The sequence below is a fragment of the Anomalospiza imberbis genome, chromosome 4, assembly GCF_031753505.1.
Source record: "Anomalospiza imberbis isolate Cuckoo-Finch-1a 21T00152 chromosome 4, ASM3175350v1, whole genome shotgun sequence".
Classification (NCBI taxonomy): domain Eukaryota; kingdom Metazoa; phylum Chordata; class Aves; order Passeriformes; family Viduidae; genus Anomalospiza; species Anomalospiza imberbis.
Genome location: NC_089684.1, coordinates 46027577 through 46055220, shown reverse-complemented (window position 1 = coordinate 46055220; position 27644 = coordinate 46027577). Strand labels below are relative to the sequence as shown.

The following is a 27644-nucleotide window of genomic DNA, read 5'->3' as shown; positions in this document are numbered from 1 at the left end:
GTGTTCCAGCCGCACGATGACAGACCACGCAAATCCTCGCGGAGCACGGAATGGATCAGGGCGGTGGGAGAGGAACGCGGCTCATCTCCGAACCAGCCTCCGCCGCGGCGGCCTCGCCGGCATCCCCCCCTCGGCCGCAATGACATCAGAGCAGCTCCGCGTCCGTGCAAGTCCGCGGGCTGATTAGCGGCAGGAACCGGCCGCTGCTGCCAATCAGAGCCCGGCGAAGCCGCCTCGCTGCTCCCGGAGATCCGCGGAGGCGGAGGCTGACTCCGGCACTCGGGAGCGCGGCGCCGGCGGCAGGACCGCGAGCGGCGGCTTCTGGGCTGATTCCAGAGTTCTCGCAGCCTTTCTGCCGGAGCCTGGCGGCTCCCCGCCGTAATGCCCGGGTCCAGGAAGGAAGCTGCATTTGGAACGGTGTGCCGAGCAGAGGTTAGACTCGTTCCAGCTGGCTGCTCGCTCTGAAAGGACAGGCTGGGTACAAATGGGATGTGACTGCACCGGTGGAGCTCAGTGACTGGGGCCGGAGCAAGAGGAGCCTTCCTGGGATGCCGCTGACAGCGGCTGGCAGCTGCAGACTCTGCCTGGTTTACCTGGAGCCCCGTGAAGAGCTTTGAATAGCAGGTGTCTTCTTTGCTGCACGCCAGGAAGAGAAATTCTTCTCTAGGTAAGCTATTGCTCAGCTTCTCAACCTCTGCTTCTGGGCATCAATTCATACAGCACAGAGACGGTGCCTACACTTAGAGCAGGTACAAATACCCAGAGTGTGCTCAATGATCTGCCTGGAACCTACGCACAGTAAGTGCTTCCAAAAGCTGCCTGGAGCCTGGCATGCCAAGGATTATTTGGAAGTTTGAGACAGTCTTGGCCACGTTTGCATGCAAGTGCCCCTGATGCAAAGGGATGTTGTTTCCGAGGGAAACAGCTGTCTGCCTAAATATATGAAAGACCACGGGAAGTTATGTGAGGGGGGAAAGAGGATACAGTTGCTACTTAGTCTTCTGCTTTTATTTGCTACCATCTAGCAAAGTTCAGCACTACTGTACTAGAAGGACATGGTAGAAGCTTTCCATGGAGATACATTAAATATGCACCAAAGCAAGAGTAATTGTACTGTGAGGAAGCTAAAACCTACAGATCTGCTCTCTTCCACCAGTTCGATAGCAAACTCTCAGCAACATTTTTTTTTTTTAACAGCATGATCATTTATAGAGTGGAAGCAAGGATTGTTAGAGGTAGTGAGAGGTGAACTGAGGAAATGAGTTCGGGCTCTTCAGATGCTCCAGAGCCCAGTCCAGCAGCAGCCCAGGGTTTGTATCCCACAGCTGGCACAGGGGCCCCAAGTCTCTGCTGCTGGGAATGAATACCCCCAGGAAAATGCTTAGAGGTGAAGAAGTCTCTTCCCACAAGCACTGCACTGTTGTAACCACACATACCAACAAAACCCCACACTCATGAAGCTCTCTTTTCCCCAGGGAATTTACCAGGTCATTTTTTACTAACTCCTGCTGCTCTCATTCACGTGGCTTGAAGCCTCCCTCCTTCCCTTCATGTAATAAATGCTACAGAATCTGGCCTACCCCCTGTAGCAGGTTACTCCACCTCTTCTAGCTTTGAATGCTCACAGAGAACAAGATAAAAAGAGAATAACTAATTTTCACCCATTTCTTCAGCAGTTTGAATCATGGTCCTCCTGCCATACATGTTCAGCCTGTGGAAGGAGAGCAGGATCTCCTTGTTCATAAAGTTTCAATAGCTGGCAATGTTTCCAGGTGCTCCCTGTCTCGCCCCATCCTGTCTGTGCACTTTCCCCATGCCCCTTTTCCCCTCCACCAAGCTGCACTGCCTGCCTTGCTTTTGGAAATGCTGCACTAAAGGAGGGGCTGGGGGTGGGCTGTGAACTGCCAAGTCTGATTTAACTAAGGAAATTCTTGGCTTTGAGTTCTCTCCTGAATCTTATGAATCAGATCCTATGATCTGCTCAGTTGGGTTAGATATTCCTCATGCCATTGCTCTGTGCACAAGTTTACAACTGTCTGTTAGGTTTTGTGCCATTTTCTCAGAATATGCCCATTTTTTTGATTCATAATAGATGCCTAATGTCTGAAAGCCTCAGAACTGAAAGTAAGAGTATCTTGGTGTCTTGTTGACACCACTCTCTTCTGCAAGGCTGGGGAAATGCTCCCCTCACTTGCCTTCTATCAGAGTAAATAAAATTCAAAGGGTTACATTTCAGCAGAGAGCAGGATGCTTCAGTGACTGACCACTTGTGCACACACTCCTACATATAAATCCTTTCCAGCCTGAACACCCTTATTAACTCACACTATCAAGTGCTGGAAGTCCTGTTAAAACTTCATGGGTGTTTGGAGGCTGTGATATCTGCTGCATCACTCTCTGTAATGGCCATGGATCAGACTTGGCACTGTGCAGGCATCATGAGCTGCTCTAGAGTTCAACTACCATATTCAATATGAGCAGGATAAAAAAATGCTAACCCAAAGGAGAGGTATTTTTAGGGTTGCAGTACAGGAATTATCCCAGCAGTATAATGAGATACTTTAAGGAAAATGTGGCCATATATTGCAAACCCACAGCAATACTGAGCACAGGAAATGCTGATGAGTTACTATTAGTTCTGATATGAATTTTCAGTTAGATAAACAAAAAATGGCATTTAACTCTATTGTCCCCAGAAAAAGATTCATCATTTCTCCACAAGCAGTAAAGGAAGTGTACAATGAACTTCTACCAAAAAAAAAAGTATAATTTCTGTTGCAAATCATTCTGACTTGCCCACAACCAATTCTGCTTTGATTGCCTCTATGACCATAGGGCTGGTTGAGCTGCAGCTGCATGAATACTCTGCTGTTTGCTTCCATCAACTGTTTGCCTTGCAAAGCTTCCATAATCACAAAATCTAAGAATGGTTTGGGTTGGGAGGGACCTTAAAGAATATCTAATCCCAGGCCTCTTTCTGCAGCTCCACAGATGCATCCAAGAAACTGCTTTCCATATCCACAAAACTGGCTTTTCTGAGCACAGCAACCCCTGGGCTGAGGGCAGCAAGGCATTGCAAGCTGGGGCCTGGATGCAAAGGTTACCTCGGAGTTGTGCAGAAAGCTGCACTTGGCCCAGTCCGGGGAGTCATTTCAGGAACAGGGCTTTGAGCTTGGGTGAGCCAAGGGCTCTCCACACTTTCCAAGGGGAGGGCAGCCTGGGTTGAAACCATTTGCAAGTGTTAAGAAGTGCAGTGTAAGGTGGCAGTTTATCAGATCCCTTGTTCTCAGGCCTGGGATGCAGTTGAGGACCATTAGAGCAGGTGGAAGTGCTGGACTCTTAGGGAGAAGGAGGCTCTCTGCTGGAAATTGGGTGGAATGCCAAAGAGTCCTGTCTCCCATTTTGAGATAGGCTGAAGAAGGCACAGCTCACAGCAACAAGTCTCTCTCTCCTAGTGAGATATTAAAGCAATGCCCCTCACCAAGGTAAGCCACCCAGAAGAGTGCTAGATAGAAATCCAGAACCAATTCTCCATATATGTCAACATTCACATTAGAAAAATGGAGCCATTAAAAGCATAGGGTGTTGGAAGAAAATGAACATCATGCACGTCAATCCCAAACATTTATTACAATTACTGTCAGGAATAATTACAATGGAATAGGAATTCCTACTGAAACTAACAGTTGCTATAGAAAAATAATAATATTTTACCTAAACAGAAATGCCAGCAGAATTACATGGCAACAGCACACCAGTGTAGAAACCATGTCAGTATTTGATAAGGAAAACACACTGGCACCATAAGTGCCATCATGGATGGTCATTTGACCTCAATTCTGAAAGGAACAGAGACGTATTTAAACCTATTTCCTTCCTCCTGGCTACAGAAGGGGTCACAACTGCTCTCCCTAAATGGAGGAAAAGGGAGCAAATTCTTCCTGCCTCCTCTGCTGCAAGGATGGGTTTCACAGAGCCAGAGCAAACACAGAAGGAGAAGCCAGGACAGGGTGGGCTTCCTTCATGAGAAAGGAAGCACAAAGGAAGGAATTCCCTCTTCTTCCTTGGATGCCGGTGGCATAGAACTGTCCTTGGCTTACTAAACCTGGCCAAGGGAGATCAGGCTGATGCCCCCACAGCTACAGACTCTTACTAATGGCTGGGTTTTCATCTTCCACATGTAAATATCAGTACCAGGCACAAACAGCAGAAAGAATCATGTGGACAGGCTCTCCACTGAGCAGAGCTCTGCACGAAACCTCCCCTCCTGAAGGACTATCCACAGCTACTTATTCCAGCCCACACTCTGCCAGGCTCTACTGCAAGGATTGCATTTAGCTTTTAGTGTATAAATAAGTGTTCTGATAAATAATTAATTGTAGCTGCTGGCTGTAAAAGAGGTGGCTGTTTGGAAAGTTAAAACAGTCTGTCATGAAATATGCACCCACCTCCTCTGTGTTCTACTTCCAGGGGCTGTTTTAACCAACAACTTGTCCCTTTCCATAGGACCATATTGTGCAAGGAGGAGGCCAGAGCTCAAGTTCCAGACCCTCAGGGTGTTCTTGAATTTAATCTCTCTCACCGGGGTATAGATCACCTCCTAAACCACCAGAAGGGAGGGCAGGTGGTCAGTGATTCACAGAGAAATGTTTGGAAATGAGAGGAAAGTGCACTCTTCTAGGCTTCTGGGTAAGATACAGAAATTAGACTTATTGATCACATTTGATTTTAAAGCCCTCATAGCATCTCAGGGTTTTTTAATTTAAACCAAAAAAAGCAGGGGCCTCTGCCTTGATATTTTTTCCAGACTACCTTCACTCTACCCCCACTAAATATCTGGTATAACTATAGGGCATTTTTATTGATTACTACTCTGTAGACCGTATTTGGGGTGCAATTTTAAATGCCTTCACTACTCTACCCCCTTAGAGTCCTGCTCTTTAGAGTGGAACTGTGCATCAGAATCCTGGTGAATTCATCATCTGCAGAAGGGCATGGTACCATTATTTGTACCTCAAAAATCACAGTTCAAGATAAAGAGAATTCTGTGATATGCAGTGTCCACACAGCAAGCAAAGCGAGCCATGCATGCCTCAAAACATCAGACAGGCTCCCATCAGACTAACTCTCCATCAGCCTTGGTGCAAGCTCCACATGCCTGCATCAACCACAGGCAATCATTCTGCACACTCAGATTTTTTACTGAAGGACCTCCTAAAGGGCTTTCTCCCCCATGGAAAAAAATATTTGTGTTTAAGCAGAAAATAAAGTTCCTATGTATACGTTACCTAAAACTGAGCTTTATGGATTACAAGATATTATGTCAAATGTTGAGACATAATTCTGTCAGCCCCTTCCATAACCCAGAAAGCTAGGCTGGATTTCCTTGTCCATGATACATCCTGGAGATTGTTATTGAAAACCAAGTGGAGTTATGCACTCAGCCCCCAGGAAAGGACAGGAATGTAAAGACAATCCCAGCCTGATTCAGGGGCAGTATGTTCAGAAAGACTGACAACCATTTGGATTTTTTTTATTATTCCACACTCTCCCCCTTCAACTATCAGCTAATGCCTCAGTAGTTCAATAAACAGAGATTTTTCACAAAAGCAAGAGGTTAATCAAAGCCTCTCTACTCCATCACAGAACTCTAATGGTATTAGTTCTAGTTCCAGTCTCTGAGCTCAGCGTGACTCAACAAAAAAAATCCCTTGAATTCCCAAGCAGGACCTTTATCCTACTAGTGGCATTTCCAAATGAAACTTTATCTAGACAAAACAAAGAATAGATATTTCAAAAAGAAACATTTGTTTATATTTTGAATCAAGAGCAAAACAGCATCTATAGGTCACAGATGACACACCAGAAATCTCTGAAGAGATCTTTCATTTGGCTGACAAAGTAGCTTCTCTCGGAGAAACCCCATAAAGCAGTGGCAGGAATAAACACAAAGGAATTTAACCAGGGTACAACAAAAAAGAAGAAATAGGAAGCAAGGACAGCAAACACATTTGCCTGCAGATGAAAGTATGAATTTTGTACTGGCTTTCCCAAAAGCACACTTTGTAATATCCATGCTATAAAAATCTGAACCTAACATGAATCATCTTTGAGCATTTTACAGCTAATGCCCATGTAAAGGTAGAAAAGACTAGTACTCCCTCAACAAAGACAGGGAAAGTGAAATACTGAAAAAAATCAGTGGCCTCCAGAGGGCAAAACACAATAGTGGCAGAGACAGAAATCAAAGGTTCTACTCCCTACCTTTTCTTTTCACCATATAGCATTTTTCCTCTTGACAGGCAAACAGTACCCCTCCAGTCATTTCAAGGTAAGAATCTGAATTTTTGTTAATCACCTTGCATAGAACTTCCTCTGACTGTCTTGTCTGCAACACTTAAGTACATTAAAAGCAAAGTCTCTTGGATATAGTAGTATTTTTGTTACATGACCAAATTTCTCTGTCTAGATGAGTTTTACTGACAACAGTCATATATGCAGCTTTAAGTGGTCCCCACAAAAAGCTCATCTTGCCTGTAAAAAACTGGTACTAAGACTCAAAATTTTCTTGGAGGACTGCCTAGAGCCAAGACTAGGAAGAGGCAGGAGAGATATTATAAACTTCACTTGCTGCTCCCCAACTGCCATGCAATAAAAGCAGTGATAAATGCAAATATTTATGAGCAAGGTGGAAAGGACTTAATTTTCCCCTTTAGAAGTTGTTTGCAAGTCCAAGAAGTACACACACACAAAAAAAAAAAAAAAAAAAAAAAAAAAAAAAAAAAAAAAGAGGAGGCACACATGGAGGGTCACTCTGGCTTCATTTTGCTTGAAAGCCACTACTTGCCAAGCCCTGCCAGGTTGTCACCAGGACTAGTGGCTTGGATGATGCTCCAGCCCTCACATCTGCTCTGATCAGAGACTGGTGGGACCAAACTCTGTGTCTTCTCCCTCTTTTTCTTCCAAATCCTCTCAACGATAACAACACCCTTCAGCCAGTGAGGACAAAGATAGGGATAGGGGACTCCAGCAGAAATTACTCAAAGAATAAATAAAGGGAAGCTGTTATAATGAGAATTAATGTATTCAGAGCTTGAAAACTGTGTCTGACTGGCTGGAACCAGGCTTGAGCAAACTCAGAATAAAGCTCTGTTTAAATTTCATGTGGCAAACGTGCTGTATGAAAGATTTAAGTACAAAGTCTTTGTTATCTGTGTTTAAATAGACTTCCTCTGCAGTAGCAATAGATCACTACTATGTGACAGCAGTAGTCCCTCTGAAATAAGTTAGTGGCCTCCTTTTAATTCCTAGCACAGATGTGACCACATCTGACTTGCTCACAAATAGTCCCTATGACAGGATACAGACACCACAAAATGTGTTATTCAGTGAAATATATTGACATTGGTATAAGAGTGGACACATTTTAATTATCTCACATGGTGGCAAACATTTTTAGCTCCCAGAAAAGCAATAGGACAACAGAAAGTGTAGGAAACAATTAACTACTAAAAAAAAAATCATGAAGACCAAATAATTTAGCTTCTATAAGGCTGTTCCAGAGCCTGGGATTTATCTTTTTTTGTGTAAGAAACCGCCAAAAAGTCAAGTTTTAGTAGTCACCCACAAACCTGAAATCCTTGGTATATTTTCAAAATCAATACAGAAGATGTGCAGTTTCTTTGTTTGCAATAGAACTATAAAAAAGGTTTTTAGCAATTTTGTTTAATGGCTTAACTTGTCTAGCCGATCAAACAACACGCACAGAGTTTGGCTACTGCATTGATTGACTTTTAGGAGTCCTAGTTAGGCAGCCATTCTACTGCACAAATGTTGTGTCTCAGCTGAGTTCACAGCATAAATCATTCTGTTGGAACTGGATTGCTAATTGATAGCCTTATGAAAGTGGAAAACAGTACCAGAATAGATGGACTGTAATAAAACATCTGATACAGCATCTCACAAAAGTTTTATTTGAAGAGTTAAATGAATTCAAATTGACTTCCATTGGAGCATTAAACTATGAATTGAAAAGTGATGAAGAGCCATTAACCAAGTGAGAGGAGGAGATTTGTTGCATAAAGTCAGGGGCAATGTTTTGTGGGCTGCCTCAGAACACCGTGCAAAGCCTGCTTTTATTCCTACCTCCATTCCCCTGGGCTGGGGCACTGACAGTGTCATGATTCCACCTGCCCTTTCCATTAATCCCACCAGGAAAGCAAAGCAAGGACCCAGTCCTGCAGAGCACACACATCTATGATCACAGGCCCAACTCCCTGCCCTGACATTTTGGCTCTGTCATCGTGCCTTTGGCAGTAAGCTTCTGACCTTCAGATCATCTCTCAACACCACCTTCTCAGCCTTTTGCTTTCCTACATACATCATGAGGGTTGGAAACAGCTGCTGAAGGGCATTATGCATGGGCAAGGGGCTGCTGCTTCCAGCTCAGTCACAGGTATCTGAGGGACCTTGGGAAAATCAGGCTTGTACCCTTTAATGCTGTTTAGCTTTTTGAATTTTTGGCGAGTTACTGGCGAGAAGTGGTAGATCTTAATACCATCGTTCACGCTAGAGAGACACATTTATTAGAAACTGCATTGAGAAGGTACACTTAAAGTCATCATTAAATTATTATAACTCAGGCCTCAGAGTTAAGATGTTCTGCCTGTGACATCAAAATATTATGTGTATTGTGATAATTTTGGTACCACCACACAAAATCTGGAGCTGCTCAGAGTGTGAGCATGGTCACTAACACTTATCTGTTGTGATGATCACTAGAGCCACTCTGTCAAGAATCAAGAAATACATACATAGGTTCTCTCCATGCATGGCTCTCCTCAGACTATACCTAAATTACTGATTTTTAGGAGCTTCCACTCCTGACACTCCAGAGAAAGCACAAGTCAGAAATTTTTGAGGAAATATTGCAACTACTCTTTATGTTCAGAAGTGCCGACGTGTTAGAGACCCATAAATTGTGCCATTTGGAGGAAGCCTCACTGAAACATCCCAGATGGGATATTTACGGGGTTTTCTGGGTGGTCCAAATGACCGTGGGACTGCTGGAAGTTAATGGGTCAGAAGAAGGAAGCAGCGAGGCTGAACATCAGGCAACACTCACCAGAAGGGTGGTCTGGCTAAGTCTTAAAACACATTTCTGCAAGGAGCTAAGCCACATGAAACGTCACATTTGGGCTGGGGAACCAAAGGATGTGCATGTGCATAGGTGTGCACACATGTGAGAAGATCCCTATGAGCAAAACTCATCTCCAAGTCACCCTCCAGCCACTGCTCCACCAGGGAGCCTTTTCACCACTCTCTGAAATCATCTGGAAAAGTTTTAAGCCAAAGAGAAATAGAAGTCAGAAGGGTCAAACAGCTCCCTTCCAATTGTTTCATGCTAAAATCACACCAGCTTTCATCAAGTGCACAAGTTGAAGTATTTCAAATTCTTTGCTTTATATTCATTGATTATTGACTTCACCCTCTGGCATCATTTAGCTTTCTGAAATCACAGAAGATTACATGTGCATTATAGACTTGATCAAATGGCTGAAAATAGTGAAAAATTGAGGGTTGAACATACACATGATTATGCATTGAAAAGAAACAAAAGAGGTACAAGTACTGAGCAGCCTCTCCACTCAGAAATGATAAAATACAAGTCAGAAGGTCTGCAACAGCCCTTATGAGCTAGGAGGCTGGCCTTATCCTACATTGTAATACCTTGTGATGAGCTATGAGAAGCTGGTACCAACACCCCTCTCAAGCAAAGCCACATTTACAAACACGGAAGACCTCGCAGCTTTGTTAAATTAAAAAAACAAAAAGTTACTTTCCAAGAGGATCTAGGTTTTGCGAGCTCAGCCAAAAAATCTCCTGGAAACTTTTCTGAGAGAAAGAAAAGAAAAATGCTCTTTTTTCCTTCCGCAGTGAACAGAAGCCCTGAATTTTTTGCAAATGGTCACCAGGAGTCATTTATCACTCAAATCGGGTTGCTTGTTTCTGTAATGAATGAGGAGTCCCATGCAAGGAGCAGCAAGGCAGCTATCATGATTCATTGGGCTGCTAATAAATGACAGGAGTCATACAAGCTTAGAAAGGCAAGAAAAGAGGAAAGGCTTTACATTAGGTTTTTAGCCTAAAGGGAAGTTTTCTATATAGACAATAAAGACATTCTGACTTCTGATTTATGCCAGACTAAGGAAGGGAAAGCTCTGGCCTGCCTCCAGGTGAATTGCTCCCTGCAGTGCACTCTAGTGCAGACAGGAGGTTGGGAATGGCCACACTGCTGTGGAACAACGAGGGTCCTGCTCCTCTGCTGGGCACTGTCAGCACTGACACGCTCTGAACCTGCTGCAGATGTCAAACCCATTAGCTCCATCCTCAGGGTGAGCCAACACAACTGATGGCTTAATATCAATATTTCTACTTCCCACAAGCTCAAGTGGCTCTGAGATCCTCTGCCTACCCATGATCAGAGGTAAGAGGAACTCCCCCAGCCCACACACCAAGTGTGCTGGCTCAGGCACCAAGCCCTGGGGGAAGCTGTTCCCTGTGGGAGCTGGCCCACGAGGAGTCAGCTTTAATTCCTGCTGCACAGTTAACACATGGCATTAACAAGGGGCTGTTTCTCTTCGCTGTCGTGCTATCAGTTTTAAATAGTCAAGTCCTAATCTCCCAATCAATCATCTTCAAAATCAGCACACTTTAGTCATCCATCAAACGCGTTTTTGCGGGCAAGCAGGAAGTGTTACTTAGCAAGGAGGCAGCAATTTTTAAACCTCCATTTTTCTTCAGCTGCCTGAATTAAAGAAAAATTAGACTCCCCGCAGATGTCTCTGACATCACAACAGAGTCGTACTGCAGTGTTCTGCTCTTGCTGGGCAAAGGCCCCACATTGAGGAAATCAGCTGAATGGCCAAGATCTGCTGAAGGACCAACTCTGGATCAATGCAGCCTTGATTCCTCGACCACATGTGCCCTGCTTTGGGCTTCACCTCCCTGAAGAGGAGGTATGATGAATGCACATCAGTGACCACAGGGGCACAGGACCTCAAATACCAGTTACCAAAATGCAACTCCATTAGTAACACTAATTATGAAATATGGCCTATTTTCATGTATTTCAAATTAATCTAGCACAGGAACTCTCCACAGATAGTTGAATTCTGGAGTGAATGTAAAGCTGTTGAACTTTAAGGGGGAGAGTTTCAAAGGCACAAATGGCACTTAACTTCCAATTATGCCTTGGAGAAAGTTCCACTAATGGCTAATTTAGCTGATTTATTTTCATAACCTTTAATTACTTCACACCATTCTTTTTTTTACTGAACAGTATAATCAGTTCAACAGAGCAGCTGAAAAACAATGTGCAGACAAAAAAAGGTATGCTCCAATGCCAGGTTTCCTTATGCAAGTTTAAATTCTTTATCGATTTTATGTAATTATACAGCTCAATAAGTGGGAATACTTGCACTTAATTATAACATACGACACATAGTAGCTAACATGAAATCTGATCATTAGTATTTTATCTCAATGAGATTTTACCAGTGTCATTGGGAGGAAACAGGGATGAAGACCACAGTTTTGATTCAACTAGTATAAAGTCAGGGGCTTCTCCACATTTAATAACACAAGCTATAATATTTGTGAAGTTTATTGTTTTGACAGCTTGCAATACCAGTCGCCAGGAGATCCAGCAGAGCCAAGCACGTGGGGAAAACCGTGCCATTTTAAGTCTTCTCACAAGCTATTCCCTTGTGCCACAGGTGGAGGCTGAAACATTCACAAAGCATCCAGGGTGATCCACCAGCACATTTCTTAGAGCAGAACTCCTGGTTTTTATTTCATTTTAAACATCGGAGTCTTAATTAAGGTGTTTCAGGTGCCCTGGGGATTTCCGAAGCCTTCTGGCGGGAGCGTGGCCGCAGGCGGGGCCGTGTGCCGGGGAGCGAGGGGACAGCAGGTGCTGCCTCGCAAAAGCAAGAAGCGATTGCCCTCTAGTGCCCAAAGCAAGCCCAGGCTGCACAGCCCGAGGAGGGGGAGTTCGAGATGCTTTCCGAGTGTCCTGCCTGTCTCGTGCTGACCGAACAGGCTTTTTGCAGTCAGCTCTTTGCGGGGGAACACATCACCCAGTCCTGGAGGCTGCCCCTCCCACGGAGAGCAAGAGTCCTGATCTGATAAAGCCTTGGAGCCCGGCTGAGTGAGTCCTCAATGTCACCCAAACCCCAACGCCTTCTTGCAGAGGATGCTTCACTTGATCCAATGTTATCTTTTGAAGAAATCTTAATTGGAGGTTTAATAAGAAGTGAAATCCCAGCAAGCAGACAATTGCAGAACAAGGGAAGCACCAAAGCAGGGCAAATACTCTTAAGATTATCAGGGTGACTTCAATTTCCTAATGGTAACTGTGATTTTTCTTCCATTTGTTCTCTCACACAAAAGAAAGGAGTAAATGCAGAAGAGGTTTCTTATTTCTCTCCCTACCTCACTCCTGTCTTGGCCAGTTGTGTGACACAACTGAGTCTCTGCTGGAATAGCCCACAATCCAGGGGTATCAATATCTCCTTGCAAGATTCCAACTGAGGAAGGTAAATCAGATAAGATCTTGAACCTGCCAGAGTCACAAATGGTCTCAGAAAGCAACTCCTCCTCTCTAAATGCTTCTTACAAGTATTTTCCACTTTTAGGTGGAAACCTTAAGATGAATGAATAGTTTTCAGAACACAAGTCAAAAGTGTAATCTGAGTTAATGGAGGAGAACTCGTCAACTGGGAAGTATCTGCCTGGAAAAAGCATTTCTTCCCTGCAGTTCCAAAATCATTCATTGTTTACTATCTCACATTGTTCCACTAGACAAACAATATAAATAATTCACAAGGATGTTAATTCCTACTTAAATCCATAGAGCAGCATGGGCTATTTATTTAGTTAGCTTTAACTGCCTCTGAATCATAGGGTTTACTGTTACCAATGGCAATTTTTCATGAACTTAGGCAGAACTGCCAGGAATTGCACAAGGGCTTCAGAGCAATGAGGTTTAAGCACCTCGTACTTCATCCATACAGGGACAGACCAGAGGCCAAGGGCTTCAGCCAGAGGTGTCATAGGCCAGCACACACATCACCTACTTGCCCACCTAGCACTACAACAGCCCCCTTGAGGTACTTCTGCTACACAGCACCTCCCATTGATCCCTGGTGGAGGCAGAGCCATGCACAGCTGCACCCTGCAGTAGTAGCAGCCTGTCCATTCACTTGGAAAATCCCCACAGAATCTTTATAGTTCCTAAACCAGGCCATGAACTCTGATTGCTCTGAGTGCAGAATGGAAACTGGAGAGAAAGCCCTACAAATCTCTCCTCAAACTCCTGTCATGTCTTTCACTTGGGTCACATTAGTTTTCCAATCCAACACAGAATTTATCCCTTATGCAATTTGAATTTGACATAGAACATGGTCCCAGATTTAACAAAGATTCACTTTGTCCTAATTTTGCCCCTATAATCTTTCATTGTTCCCATCTGCAATAGCAACGACGCATTTTAGATAAGAAAAGCTGATAAGCAGATGCACATCCTCAACAAGTCATGTTCAGAGTTCATTTCTGTATCCTAAGAACACAGGAGAGCTGTTTAATGCAGCTTATCTTAATGCACCAAGAAAGCAAGTGACACTGAGTGCTCCTTGAACTACTCAGAAACTTCCTTCTTTACTCACATTACCAGTATCAATCACCTGCCTTATTAATGTGTGTTTTTAATTGCTTTATGGATTTTGTTTTACTTACTCTTCTTTTACTTCTTGCTACAGATAATGTTAAGAGCCCTCTTCATTGATTATTGGCAGCTGCTGCATTCTGAGAAAACCTCTTTCAATTTGTCTTGGCGGATCCTTTGACTTCCCGCTCCGTCAGCCTTACAGCCTCCCCGAACACTTCATAAATGCACTGCAATGGTCACATGAGCGTCTTGGAAGGGGAACCTCCGCAATTCCTCGTTCCCATGGCACTTTAGGAAGAGCACCTGGCAAAGCGGCAAGTCCAGCAGGAACTGGAAGCCCTGTGAAAGATGAATCTCATCGGGAAGCTCCGCAGAAGCTTCCGAATGCTGGTCATTCTCCTGGCCACCTTCTGCTTGGCCAGTATTGTCATCTCTGCCTATTTCCTCTACACTGGCTACAAGCAGGAAATGGCCCTCGTGGAAACCACTGGGCAAGCAGAGTGCGAGGACCTCAAACTTTTGCCCTACAGGTCAGAGGAGCTGAGAACACCTAAGCCAATTGATCCCTCTAGGACTGATCCCACTGTGCTCCTGTTCGTGGAAAGCCAGTACTCCCAGCTGGGGCAAGACATCATAGCCATCCTTGAGTCCAGCAAGTTTCAGTACCACATGGTCATTGCACCAGCCAAGGGGGACATTCCCCCTCTCACAGACAACGGTAGAGGGAGGTACATGATTGTTATATATGAGAATATTTTAAAGTATGTGTCCATGGACTCGTGGAATAGAGAGCTTCTGGAAAAATACTGTGTGGAATACAGTGTTAGCATAATTGGTTTTCATAAAGCCAATGAGAACAGCTCCCCGAGCACCAGACTGAAAGGGCTGCCACTACAGCTGTACAACAACGTGGCCCTCAGAGACTGCGTGGTGAACCCTCGGTCGCCCCTGCTGCGCATCACCAAAGCGCCCAGGGTGGAGCAGGGCCCCCTGCCCGGCGAGGACTGGACAGTGTTCCAGTTCAACCATTCCACCTACCAGCCTGTGCTCCTGAGTGAGCTGCAGCCCACCAGGCCCACCCCCGCCACGCTGCCCAGGGCTGCTCTCTATGCAACCGTCATCCAGGACCTGGGCCTGCATGACGGCATCCAGAGGGTCCTCTTTGGGAACAACCTGACCTTCTGGCTCCACAAGCTCATCTTCATCGACGCCATCTCCTTCCTGTCAGGAAAGAAGCTCACGCTCTCCTTGGAGAGGTACATTCTGGTTGACATCGACGACATCTTTGTCGGGAAGGAGGGGACAAGGATGAACATCGACGACGTGAAGGTAAGGCAAGAACTGGGGGATACCATCCCAGACACGTGTGTGTGCTAGTGGGTGTTTAAAAGGAGACAAAGCTCAAAAAATCTGAGAAGCTCTTTTTCTTGGTAAGGGCTCAAAGTGCACAGGTGCAGCCAGCAGATACATAAACCACAACCTGAGATTAAAAGCTATTTTTCCCACATGCATACAGAAATGCACTTATGGTTGTGTATATGTAGGGGCATATACATGTATGTTGCATATATACAATATCTTCTAGAACCCTCTTCTGTATTATTTCTCTCACTATTGCTGTAAAGTAGCCAGAACAATACAAGATGCTTGCCTTTTTGAACCTCACCATCACTGAATTTAAAAAGAACAAAAAGAGCAAAAGGAAAAACAAGAGCCTCAAGGAGTTACAGCCCCAGCATGACTTCTAAGAGTTAGTGGGATAATTTTCATTACCAGACTAGCAGGTAAGTATTTAAAGTTATCAGTTACAGGGTGGAAGCACAGCATGCACTTGAGCAAGTGACATAAGCATCTGATAGAGTCAAAGGCCCAGAGGCCACTGGGAGCTCTTCTACACTTATTTTCCTGATCTATAGTATCCAGGGACACCATTAAATTTGTTCAGAGTAGTTTTCAAAGATGTGTGCAACTTGGAAAGAATAGACAGAGCTCAACAGCATGACAGTTATTTCTTGTCATTTTCCACATGTGGGAATCATAGTCAGAGATTAATTGAATCCCTAAGCATGCAATATCACATTCTCCAGACTTTATTCTCGAGGGTTTTTCCTGTAAATACCCAATGCTTTCAGGAACAATAAGCAAGCCTTTTGTTTTTAAAAGCAGATTTCTATTTAATGTCTAAATCCTTATTTCCATTTCTACAATTTCTATATTCACCTGCCTCTTCTCCAGACCATTGGGGTATCCAAACACCCAGCAAGAGCACTAGTCTCGCACACAGTTGTAACAATTTTGCACATCAGAACACTTGGGGTAATGCTATTAGCCAAACTAGGCGTATGAATGCTCATCAGGGCTGATTCTGAGCACCAAGCACTTGGAGTGCCTGGTGTCTTGGAGAGCTGAGCACTGCACACAAGCCCAGCCATCAAGTGCTCTCTCTCTGGAAATACACGAGGAAGTGCTCTGAGCAAGGGCTTGCACACAAGAGGAAATTCACTCCAAAGGCAATTGTGAAACAAGTTTTTCAGCAATAGCTTCCTGCCTGTGCCTTTTTGACAGCATCTTTCTGACGTGGTTTGCTGCACTAAGGAAGACTGTTACTGTTCCACAGTGGTTCAAGAGCCCCCACTGCCAGCAGAGCAGTGTCCACACAGAGACACTTGGAGATTCAGAGCTGAGTTCTCACTGGAATCATCTACTTATGCAGGGAAAAACCCAAGTCACCCCCATTACTATCCAGCAGTCTACAACATTGCTAGGCAAACCTCTCCAGTTGTGCTTGGCACAGCAGCCATGCTTTTGTGCTCATTATAGGAGACACAGCAGAAAACTCCACATCCAGGGGCTGCAGTAAGAGCTGCATGCTGTTAAAAGCATTCAGAATTATATTTATGTGCTGCACGCCTTTATCCTTCTGAAAACCAACCAGTCCACACTGCTGAATATCTAGACAATAACAAGGAAAATATCTGCTAGGATTCAGACCTTTTAAATTTTTTTTTCAAGCAATGCATGGCGAGCCTTCTTTCATTCATTATGTTTGAGCCAGGGTACAAAGGGAAGCTTTCATTCTTTCCATGTTTCTCCAGTACCAAATTAGCAGCCACTTTCCTCACAAAAACACCAAAAGTGCCACTCACGGGATAAATCCCCTCCTCACCTCACACAAGTAATCATGCCACAATCACAAACCACAGGAAGAAATCTGCAGACAGAGGCTTAGAACCAACCTTCCCCTCAAGCTCTCTTTCGGGGACAATAAAAAGTTTATCTCCCCTCTTTAGGTGAATGTTTCACACATAAATCCACCCTGCAACTTGAGCACCCATAGATACTCTGTCCTCAACATTAGGGATTTCATTTTGAATCAGTTACCTGGCACAGATTTGTCCCTCAGGGTATCTCACAAACACTTGCTGCACAAATCAGTCTGTTCCTACAGACTGGACATTCCCAGCACACATTAACCCACAGAACAGAATGCTGTTAATGAACATAACACAGAAAGCAGAGTGCACTTTGGTTAGTTTACAGAAAAGGGTAATTACAGCCAGTTAGAGAACAATCTCCCAAGTCACTGGGGAAGGAGGCAATTAAGAACCAGCAGACCTGCCTTTACCCCATAAGGCACAGCAGCTTTGCTTGAGAGGCAAAAATAACCACTACTTAGGAGACTGGTATTTCAGCGATGGCAAAGCCTTGCCCTGCCTTTGGGAGGAGTGGCTGTGGCTGCTGACAGACAGCAGAGATTTAGGGACTCTGCTAGGCTCTCCAAAGGTGCCATGCCCACCCAAATCCCTCAGGAATGCTTTAAGACACAGCCACTCTCCTGATAACAATATTGGCATGTAACAGTAATCAAACAAGTCAACCCGTGCCTGTGCAATTACTTCCTGCAACCCAAATGTTCTTATTCCCTCACAAAGCCATTTCTCAATTAGGTGCCTCAGGGAGATATACATATATACACACACACTTTTATAAAGGGTGGCATTAGCTACAGAAACAGAGATCAGAGAACAGGGTTATTATGGGCTCCCTTTACCACAGAAAATCTCCTAGTCCCTGGTATTGAACAAGTTGTGCAAGGTCATGTCTGGCTAAGTAATTAACAGGAACTCAGCAGAGCCACAGAAAGCTGTTTTTCCAAGCTTTGTGGAGTTCCATCTTGAGCCTAGCGAGCCTCTGCAAATGAATTTCTCCCTTTCCTGCCTGCCAATGTATTATCTCAGTGCTTGATTTTCAAAGGCAAGAGAATTCTTCCGTTAATTTGCAGAAACATTGAATTTGTGTACTTGTAAATGATACTGGTTCCCAGACACATGAGTCCAGTATCACTGGCATCAGTGATTTGGCAAAAAACTCCGGGAAATGTCGTGTTATGCTGTCTCTGGGAGAGCCACACAGAACAAATACAAAGCTTTCACTTTTCAAATTTCCTTTTAACTGAGCACAAACAAAAAGTAAGAACCTGCTGAAGTATTTCTACTTTTTCTGTTGCCATAGTATGAGCCAGTACAATATTCACACACCCAGGAAGAGCTCAATGCAGCCACCAGGAATTTTCCAACACCTTTCACAAATACACATCCTGTTGTTAACTCAATTCCCTGCAAGAGCACAGTGCAAGTTAAGGCATTTACCCTTTAATAAAACAAATAAAATCACTCCAAATTAACAAAAAAGCTTTAGCTTTTCACTTTGTACCCCCCTCTCAGCTCTAGAATTTAGACTGCATCCCACCTTCTTCTGGGTGGACTCAGGAACACCCTGCTCCCCTCTCTTTTCCCAGTCTCCCAGCTGGAGCTGATAAGATTAGCAAGGAGAAATTGCCTGTCCCAGCACCACCATATCCCAGAGCCCCCTTCTCTAAAACCTCTACTTCCCCCTTCAGTAATCCCTCTCATTGTCACTACTGGGACAGGATCCTTGGACTTTCTGAGCTACGGTAAAATGATGGAGCCAAGCCTGGGAATGTCCTTTGTGCTAGTGCTGATTGCAGGCCTTCCTTCTCCTTGCAGCCTGTCTGCCTTCTCCTGCTGCCTCCCCCTCTGAGCTGCAGTCCACTTCCTTCAGTGGAAATAAGAATTTGTCTCTGACACTCCCTCACTGCCACAGTCTGCACTTTGTCTTTGACCTTCACCGTCATTAAAATGCCTGGAACACTTAAAGCCTGTGATTTCTGGCTCATTTTAGTGTTTTAAAGACAAGAATTCATGTTGGACTTGCATCTTTCCTGGCAATTCCAAATTACAAAGTACTGGCACAGCAGGGAGCTGAGCCCAACCACTCAATCTCTCCAGCATATGATTATCCCTGATTTTTGTGCAAGGACAGCTGCTTTCAGGTGGAACTACTGGAAATGTCTGGGCCACATCACCAGGCATGGCAGAAGGCTCAGTCCTGAGATAAAACAGTCACCCTGATACCCTTTTAATCATAATAAGCCCCTTCCAATAAAGTAACCATAGCCATGGCCAGACCAGGGACAAGCTGAGCCCAGGAGACGTGTGAGCATAGGAACCCAGAGCAGACAGCCAAGCATCAGTCACTGCAGGCTGGGTGGCACTTCTGTCACCTTTTGAAGCACTTGAGAGTGACAGTGAAGAACACTGTGGAGTGCAGTTCGGCAGCTCCCACTTTTGGATGGGCTTAAAGTCTTTAAAAATGAATTTAAAAAGCAGCTGAGAGGCATTACACAAAAACTTTAATAATCTTTTTTAAAAATGGGAGTGCCTGCTCCATTCTGCTTCATCAGAGATGACAGTTAATTCAATATTTTCCTTGTTCAGGTCTCTTGAATCACCCAGTTCTTTCTGTAATAATTTGAGTGTTGAATACTGCTCAAGTGCCTTGACAAGACACATCAGACAGAATGTTTCATACTTCTTTTGTTTCAACAGGGCCTGTTCTTTCATTCAGAACTTCAGTAGCAATGTAGTTAAAAACCACAATTCCCTTGCCACCAGCAGAACCTTTTTTCTTCTCCTTGGCAGCCTGATGGATTGACTGTCTATCCAAGCACCCTCCCTGAATTCTAATAGATTTGGGGTTCTCTCATCTGCCAGGCTCCCACTCCAGATTAGGTGGTCTTGACAGTGTTTTGTAGAGTCTTGCCAGAAAATAGATTCTGGTGGCTCAAATTTTCTACCTCTTGAATTTATTGAACAATTATCTCCATAGCAAGATTTTCCTGAATGTTTGGAAACTCCCTTGATATTCTTCTGTCCCAGGGAAAACACCGGTTTTTGGTCTGTAGGATTGCATGACTCCAAGGAGTTCAATTTGGCATTGTTTGTATGAGCAATTAGTCTCAGATGTTAATCTCAGAATAATCTCTGTTCATCACAGAATTAATCTCAGATGTTTGGGGCTTTTTCCCCAAGGAAAAAAGTATACACAAAACAACAAATTAATTATTTAAAAAAAAAAATCATCCTCATTCTGGCTATAAAACTGAAGAGAACTTAATTTTGAAAAAGGTTTTGAAATTTGATGGTTTAAAAATGTCATAATCCATTTTAAAATATAGAAATGGCAGTTTTTCCAGATCAAATCAGAGATTTCTAGTGCTCATGTCCTGTGCCAAGCTGATTTGTGTCACATTCCTCTTCTACACTTGCATGGATTTCCTGGATTTGTACTGACTTCTTGAATCTTTTCTCCAAAATAATTCTGAAGTCATAGGTTATATCAAACTGTATATATTTCCAGCATACACGTGGTACTCTATTTAATTTAGCCTCACTTAGGGAATCCATAGGAGCCAAAAGCCACATCTGCTTAATATCAACCCCTCAAGAGACCTGCATTAACCTGAGCTTTAAAACAACACATATTAGTTAAAAAGGAGCCCTAACAGTTGCTTCCTGCACAGAAAACAGCATTCTGAAATGATGGAGTAGCCTTGTAGAAGGGCCAGACAGTGCAGACTGCAAGAGCAGTCATAATTATGTCCTTAAAAGCACTTGAAGCAGCAATAAACACATTACCAGGAGCCCATCTATAAAGCAGCTCCTTCAGGAGCAGTGTTACTTAAGTGACTTTAAATACGCTTTTGTCATCCAAATGGGAGCAGGAGGAACACTTAGAGCAAAAGCTGCATTTAGCACATTATTCAAATGATGTGCAAGTGGCAGTGCCCAGGAAAAGGGTGGGTACAGGGAGAGATGGACAAACAGGTGAGGATCAGAGAAAATCTCCAAGAGAAAAGGAGAAATCTGAGACTTCAATTACTTAGCAACAATTAACCAGGCATTTTCTGTCAACCTCTGTGTCATAATGAAGTATAAAGCCAAATATTTGACTAAGTCTGGCTTCAAATCCTTAGACATATCCATCTATCCATCCACCCCTCTAGCTTTACATACACATCCTCACAGAGATTACATCTTATGGTCTTTGTCTTTTCTATGAATATGTCCAAAAATCCCTTCAATTACTGCTTTTACTTCCAGTGTTCTACACCTCCAAGTGTCTTCTTTCCATCCAGGCAGAAAAAAATCCAACAAAGTACTAAAGAGTTTTTCACCTCATGGGAAATTCTAACATAAGACTATTTAGCAATTAAATTTTGTCATTTTGTGTCAACAAAATTTCTAATGTTAAATATAGTAACTTATAACTTAAATAGTCACACACATTTTATAGATAATATCTTAAGATATTAAGTTAGTTCACAATTTCTCTCCAGAAATGTCAGGGAGAAAACAAAACAAATTTTATTTAATTCCATTAAGAATTTAATTTTCCAAATTTACCAGAAAATTAAAGGATAAGCTAATAAGAATTTCCTGCAAACCAGTGTATTATCTAAACATGTTATGGCCTTCTTTAGGAAATAAAGCCATGGATCAAGTATTTTTTTCCCCTTCAGAGGCACAAATTAGAAATGTCCTTTACTAAGCCATGAAAAAGTCTGTAAAAGTTTGTAAGCCTTACTCTTTTCTGTGTTTCTGTTCTTTCTGCTAATTACCAGCACGCTTATAGTCTGCTGTTCACATTTTTCATCCAGACAGCACCCGAACACAAGTGGGATCTGTGGTGTGGGACACACTCAGCTCCTCTAGCACATCACATCCCTGCTATTTTTAAGACTTCTGATTGGAAAAGGCTGAATCCCTTACCTCAGAGTTTAATTTTTTAATTGACGTCATAATTTATTTGGCATTTTAGCATTTAGTTTTTAAAAAATTCAAACTAAATCTATTAAAACTAATACCACCTTCCGAATGCTTTGTGACCAAGGTGTGGAAAAATTCAAAGAGTTAGAGGTTAGGATTTTAATTTTCCTTTCATCCTACTCATTCAGCCATTTATCCTTATACTAAATGGGTGGAAAATCCTTCCAAAATGGCAAAGTGACAAGGCAGAGGAAAATTAAGTTTATATTCCTGTTACTTGACCAACCTGGATTGCTCCAGTGAAACAGCTTCCTGTGGCAAAAGGTTGATTTATGAAAGGCAGAATGTTTCACTGGAATATGATTCAAATAAAATTGTGTTCTGCCAGCTCATCTGCTCTGGCAGACTAAAGGAAAAGGGGGCAGTTCATAGAATATTAAAAAAATAAATTCCAAAGATGATAATTAAATGTACCTTTGGAACTGCTGATCTTCCCGAAATTAAAAAATGCAAGTAATTCACACTTTGCTGAGACATTTCTTTAATACAAGAATTTCCCAAGAAATTGATATTTCAGGTTTTTGCTGCCTCTTCATTTCATGTAAAAGCCAGAATTATTAATGTAACTTTGACATTACATATTAAATCTAAAATACCAACACTGAGGCAATTCCTAAAAGTTGTCTCAATATTCCTCTTGAACTGCCTGGATTGAATCAGACTCAATTAAAGCCATGGGCTTCAGGACCTGTGCGGTTTTTTACCGCAAAACATCAGCCCTTCAAGTAAAAAATAGTATAAAAAATGATGGAATTCACATTTTTGACAGGAGACTGTATTTGCCTGCCTGCCCCAAACCTCATGAAATATTGGCTCTTAAAGCTGTCAGTGATTCTTGATAGCACAAGTGCTTTTTTGGTGGAGACCCAATTGTTTTAAGAGGGCAAATCATGTGGGCAAGCAGGTTGTATCTGGGGAAAAGCAGCCTGCTGAAGAGCAGGGTAAGGGAGAGAGGCTCAGGGGATGAGGATCAAAGTGCTTTGTCCATTTTCCAGTAATATTCAATCCCTGAGGGCTGCAAGACTGAAGACCTCCTTTGTAATAATATTTACTGTAGGTTTTTCACCAAATTAGCACATATGTTTCGGAATTAATTGAATATACATGCATAAATAAGCATTAATCTATATGAATCTATAAATAATGGAGATGAAATATTCTATAATTGTATTCATTTAGGAGTTCCAGGGACAATGGGAACTTCCGAGGCTATGCTCTGCATGGTTAAGAGTAATAATAATAATAATAATAATAATAATAATGCATTACATTTAAAAAATAAGTTCAGCTGCAGAATGTGAATTCTTTAATAAAAGAGCTCTGCATGTCTCTTCCTAGTAACATATCTCAAGATTTATGTGCATCATAAACAAATACGTCTGTGGTATTATAAAGTGTAATTCCACTGTATTTGTTATTAGGAAAGGGAATACAGTTTCCCATATGCTTTCCCTCTTATTTCTGCTGTAACTGGGCTGCCAGCACTTTATCAGGAAACAAAACCCACCCATCCCTGCTGCAAATATTGCAAGGTGAGTGTTAAAGACCAGAGGGAATTTTAGGCAGGAAACCTGTGCCTGGAAAGAGCCTGCTGTAGGACAGTTAAAACCACCCTTCTGCTCTTCAACTGCTCCAAGCCAGCTGAGAATCCACCTACAGAAATAATCTGGATTATTCATTTCACTGGTGACCTAACACGTGGGGTGTGCTGAACCCCAGCAGAGGAGAGAGGGGGAAAACAAGGGCAAATGCAAGCTCAAAGGAGAGCTTGAGGAATAAAGAACGTTTTCCACAATGGAAAATAGCACCCAGCTTTTAGCTCTTTATCATCTCACAGCTGCAAATTATTTCCAGGATTTGGATATACACCTTATCAAACAGTCCTGTTTGGCTAGCAGAGATTACCCAAGCAAAGCCTGTCACAGCAATTCAGTATTTGTGATTTTTAAACAGCTATTCCCATATAAAATAAAGTTATGGCACTACCCTTCAGCTGTGAGAGTAATAGAATCTCTCACTTCAGAAATGAGTGGAAATTTAGTGTAACAACTATAATTAAAAGCTTGATAGTTTGCTGAACATATTTTTCCTAGTTTAATGGTCCTGTGTTACATGAATTCATACTTGACACTGCAAGTAGCTACAGTTTTCAATGGGAATATTTAGAGGGAAAAGTGCTGCCTTTAATGATTAAGATCAAAAGCAACTGGATTTAAAAGTTAACTGCCTCAGTAATGCCACTTTCTGGCTGCCACCAAAATGCATATGAATGGCTCTGAAATAGGAATCTGTTTTAAGCAAAAACCAACCCTTTCCCTCCCAACCTTTCTGTGTTGATTTTAATACAATGCAATGTAAGCATTCCATGTGCTGGTGAGATCAGCTCTCTTCCCTGGTCCCAAGTGCTGGAGACCTATTCACCACAAGGGTTCAAAACCGGTGTGCTCCTGTATGTGAGAAAGAGAAAAGCCAAGCGTTTCAACTGTTAGGAGACTTAGGAAAGGACCACAAACACTGATTTTTCACTGGATTATTGTTGCCATCAGCCATTATTACTCTTGGAAGACATGCTGCTCCTCCAGGGTCTGCTCAGGGAGCTTAGGACCAGCTGGCTTGCTGTGGGCACTTACACAAGACAAAAAGCCATGAAGAAGGGCTTCCTGTTAGCAGAAGTTTCCTTCCTAGGAAGTTACTGGAAGGACTGAAAGATTTCATCACTTTTCCACAATTACATTGGAACACTTGAATTTCTCAAGGGTGCAGGTTTGAGTTTTTTGCCAGTCTGTATTCCAGAGTGATCTGAGGAAGAGCAGTACTTCAGTTTTGCTCTGAGTGTAATATTCCCACTTGCGGGAAAGGTGTGGTGATACTTTTGAACCTGAAACATTTCCTTTGACTGTTAAAGAGATTTGTTCTCAATTTTACCTGAAATTACCTAGTTCTATGAAGAAGTAGCCTCCTGGAACTTCTGAAATTGTTCATTTCAAATGTGCCAGCCTCAGTTGGTTGATCTGGATTGATTTTGTTGGACAACATACTGGCCTTTCATGTTTCTGTTCAAGAGAACTGAGTAGAAATCTAAGATGGGCATTGCCATTTTAATTTGGATCTTCCAGCCTTCTCCTCTGGACAGCTCACTATGCTGTCTTCATGCTGGGAAGGATAATGAAGCAGTGGCAAGCAAGGAGGATTTTCCAGGATGGAAGGATTTTGAACCTGTCCTGGAGGACAATAAAGATTTTAGCTCCTCCTGCTCTGAACCTGAAGGAGCAGGGGGTGGCAGAAGCACTCTGATCTCTGGTGAAAGAGATGCGGTATAAAGCAAGAACATTTGCCTTGAAATTCCCTTTTCATTCCACAGAAACATCCAGTTCTAGTTATCAAAACACTGAAGCCAGCTCCCTGGATAAAGGAAGACAGCATCACAAAGAAGGAAGAGAGGTCAGAGAAGTTAAGCTCTGCCAGACAAGTATCAAACATCTCAAAAATATTAAAAAGCAACACTCAATCCTAGTGGTTTTTAAAGCACACCCTTACTCATCAAGATTCTGCGAACTGAAGGTTTCACAATAACCATGGAAAAAACAGTTCTCCAGACCTCCCTGGTTTCTGATTTTTATGGAGAGGCTGGGCAATGGGCAGACTCGCACAGGGAAAAGACCCCAAAGATATGGAGGCACTCTCTTAAAGCCACAAGACAGATCCATCATTGTGCCAATACGCCCACTCTGAACCCTGAAGGACACACCTCAGTTCGGGATATATCACCTGCTCCAATCTCTCCTTTATGATTGAATATGTGCTGAAAAAAAAACCAACCTTAATTCCCCACCACAAAGCATATACAGCAGTTAGTTTTTAAGCAGTAAATTTAAGGCAGGAATTTGACATTGCTGGTAGGTGCTCAGAATTTTGAGATAAATGTACATGATGAGAACTTGAAGGAAGTTTTATTTTTGTGACAAGTTATCTGAGTGAATGATTTCCAAGGGCAGTGAAGGAACAGAAAACCACTCTGATTAAACCTTAGTAGATCCAAGTCCATAAATTAAAGAAGATAAATACGGTAGCCTCCATTACTCTAGCCTTTAAATAATTTATAGCAACTGCATACCCACCTCTGACATGTTGTAGAGTTTTTCTGTAACTCTTTTTTTTTTTTTTTTTGCTAAAGAAAGCAAGTCTGAAGCAACAAGACACAAGAAAAAGAAAAAAAACCCACACAACTCAACCAAAATGCAGTTGTTGGTGTTACCTGTCTTTTACCCTATATCTGTATTGTGCCAAAGAGAAAGAGACACTTTGATCCTTTTTTTTGGCATGGCCTAAACATGACCTGAGCTAATGTTCATGTCAAGTCTGGGTTTTATGTTGGTGACATATGGCACAGTGACTGACACTAGCACAGTTTCCTGCAACAGGACCACTATGGCTCAACATGTATTTTTTAATTAACATACTACTTTAGACCTTGATGTTGTCCTTGTAAAGCCTTGTGATGGTTTTGCTGTGCAATACTTATTTTAGGGACTAATTTTGTGATTGCTTAGGGCTGACCTGAGGGTTCTGTTCCTGCCTTTTGGGCCTCTTTCTAGGTAGCTCTACAGTGGAATTAGCGAGAGACAAACACCACCTGCCTCACGCAGATGTGGATATGGGGAAGTAGAGCATCTCTTCTCTTTTTCATGGGGCTGTTATGCTGGCCAGGCCAAACTGCAGCTGTGAGGAGCAGAGCCACTGAAATTAAAACAAGCATTCCTGATCAGGTTGTTTCAAAAACTGGATCAATAATCCTTGATCTCCCACTGGCAGATTGCCCTCCCCCGATTCCCCTGCCTGAAGAGCCTTCCTTCAAGAGATTTCTTTTGCTGAAAATGCTTAAGCTTCTGAAAAGTCAGAACTGATAAGAAATAATCGCTAAGCCCCTTCACTGCTCGGCTCCAAGTGACACCAGCTCCTGTCCCTGCTGCATGAACCTGCAGGGAGGGATCCTGCTCAGCCCCAGGCTTGTGCCAGCAGGCTTCCCACAGCCCAGGGAATTGCCACCTGCTCTCAGCTTGGGCACAGGCTGGCTTTTCACCTCCCAGGACTTGTCAGCACATTTGGTTAGTATTCCTAGAAAATCCTTCAGAATCAGCAGTGATTGATACTGGAGACCCTCAGTGCTCTCCCAAACAGGCTGTAAATCTTCTCAGCAGGTAGGGCCGACACCGAGCAGCAATCACTGCTGGCAGGAAAGCACTGCAGCCACTCCCTTCTCCTGCAGCTCCAGCTCCTGTGCATGCTCCCAGCCAGGCCTAATGCCTTGGATCCTGCCCGGAATGGGGGGCAATTGCCCTAACTCACCTGTGTGGCCCTGGTTAAAATAAACCCTGCTTTTTATTCATGCTCTTTATCTTCAGTTCATACTTTCTACCCTGCTAGACTGTCCCCTTGCTCCTCATTTGAGCTTTTTGCTGCTAGATGCTCTACCAAGGCCAGGAATTCCTTTTTCCAAGAAAAGATACTGGATAATTGCCATGGATATTTTTATGTATCTGTGCACCCATGGTTGTGCAGTTGGTCAAGGTGGTCTCACTGCTGGGGTATCTGTGTCACACTCAGCATCATCTCTCTTCTAATCCCAAATCAAAATCCACCTCCTGAGTTCTCCGGGATGTTATTCACCTCTTAGTCATGAGTGAGTAGTAAATTTGGTGCAGTGTCACCCCATTCATCTCCTTCAG

General features: G+C 43.1%; 1 protein-coding gene across 1 annotated transcript in view; it reads left to right on the top strand.

The window, feature by feature from the left end:
* Positions 1–317: 317 nt before the first annotated feature.
* Positions 318–27644, top strand: part of NDST4 (N-deacetylase and N-sulfotransferase 4) — a 64767-nt gene continuing 37440 nt past the window's right edge. Inside the window, exons 1-2 of the mRNA XM_068188367.1 lie at positions 318–667; positions 13821–15058. Coding sequence (XP_068044468.1) covers positions 14078–15058 — 981 coding nt within the window. The 5' untranslated portion in view covers positions 318–667; positions 13821–14077. The remainder of the gene's footprint in view (positions 668–13820; positions 15059–27644) is intronic.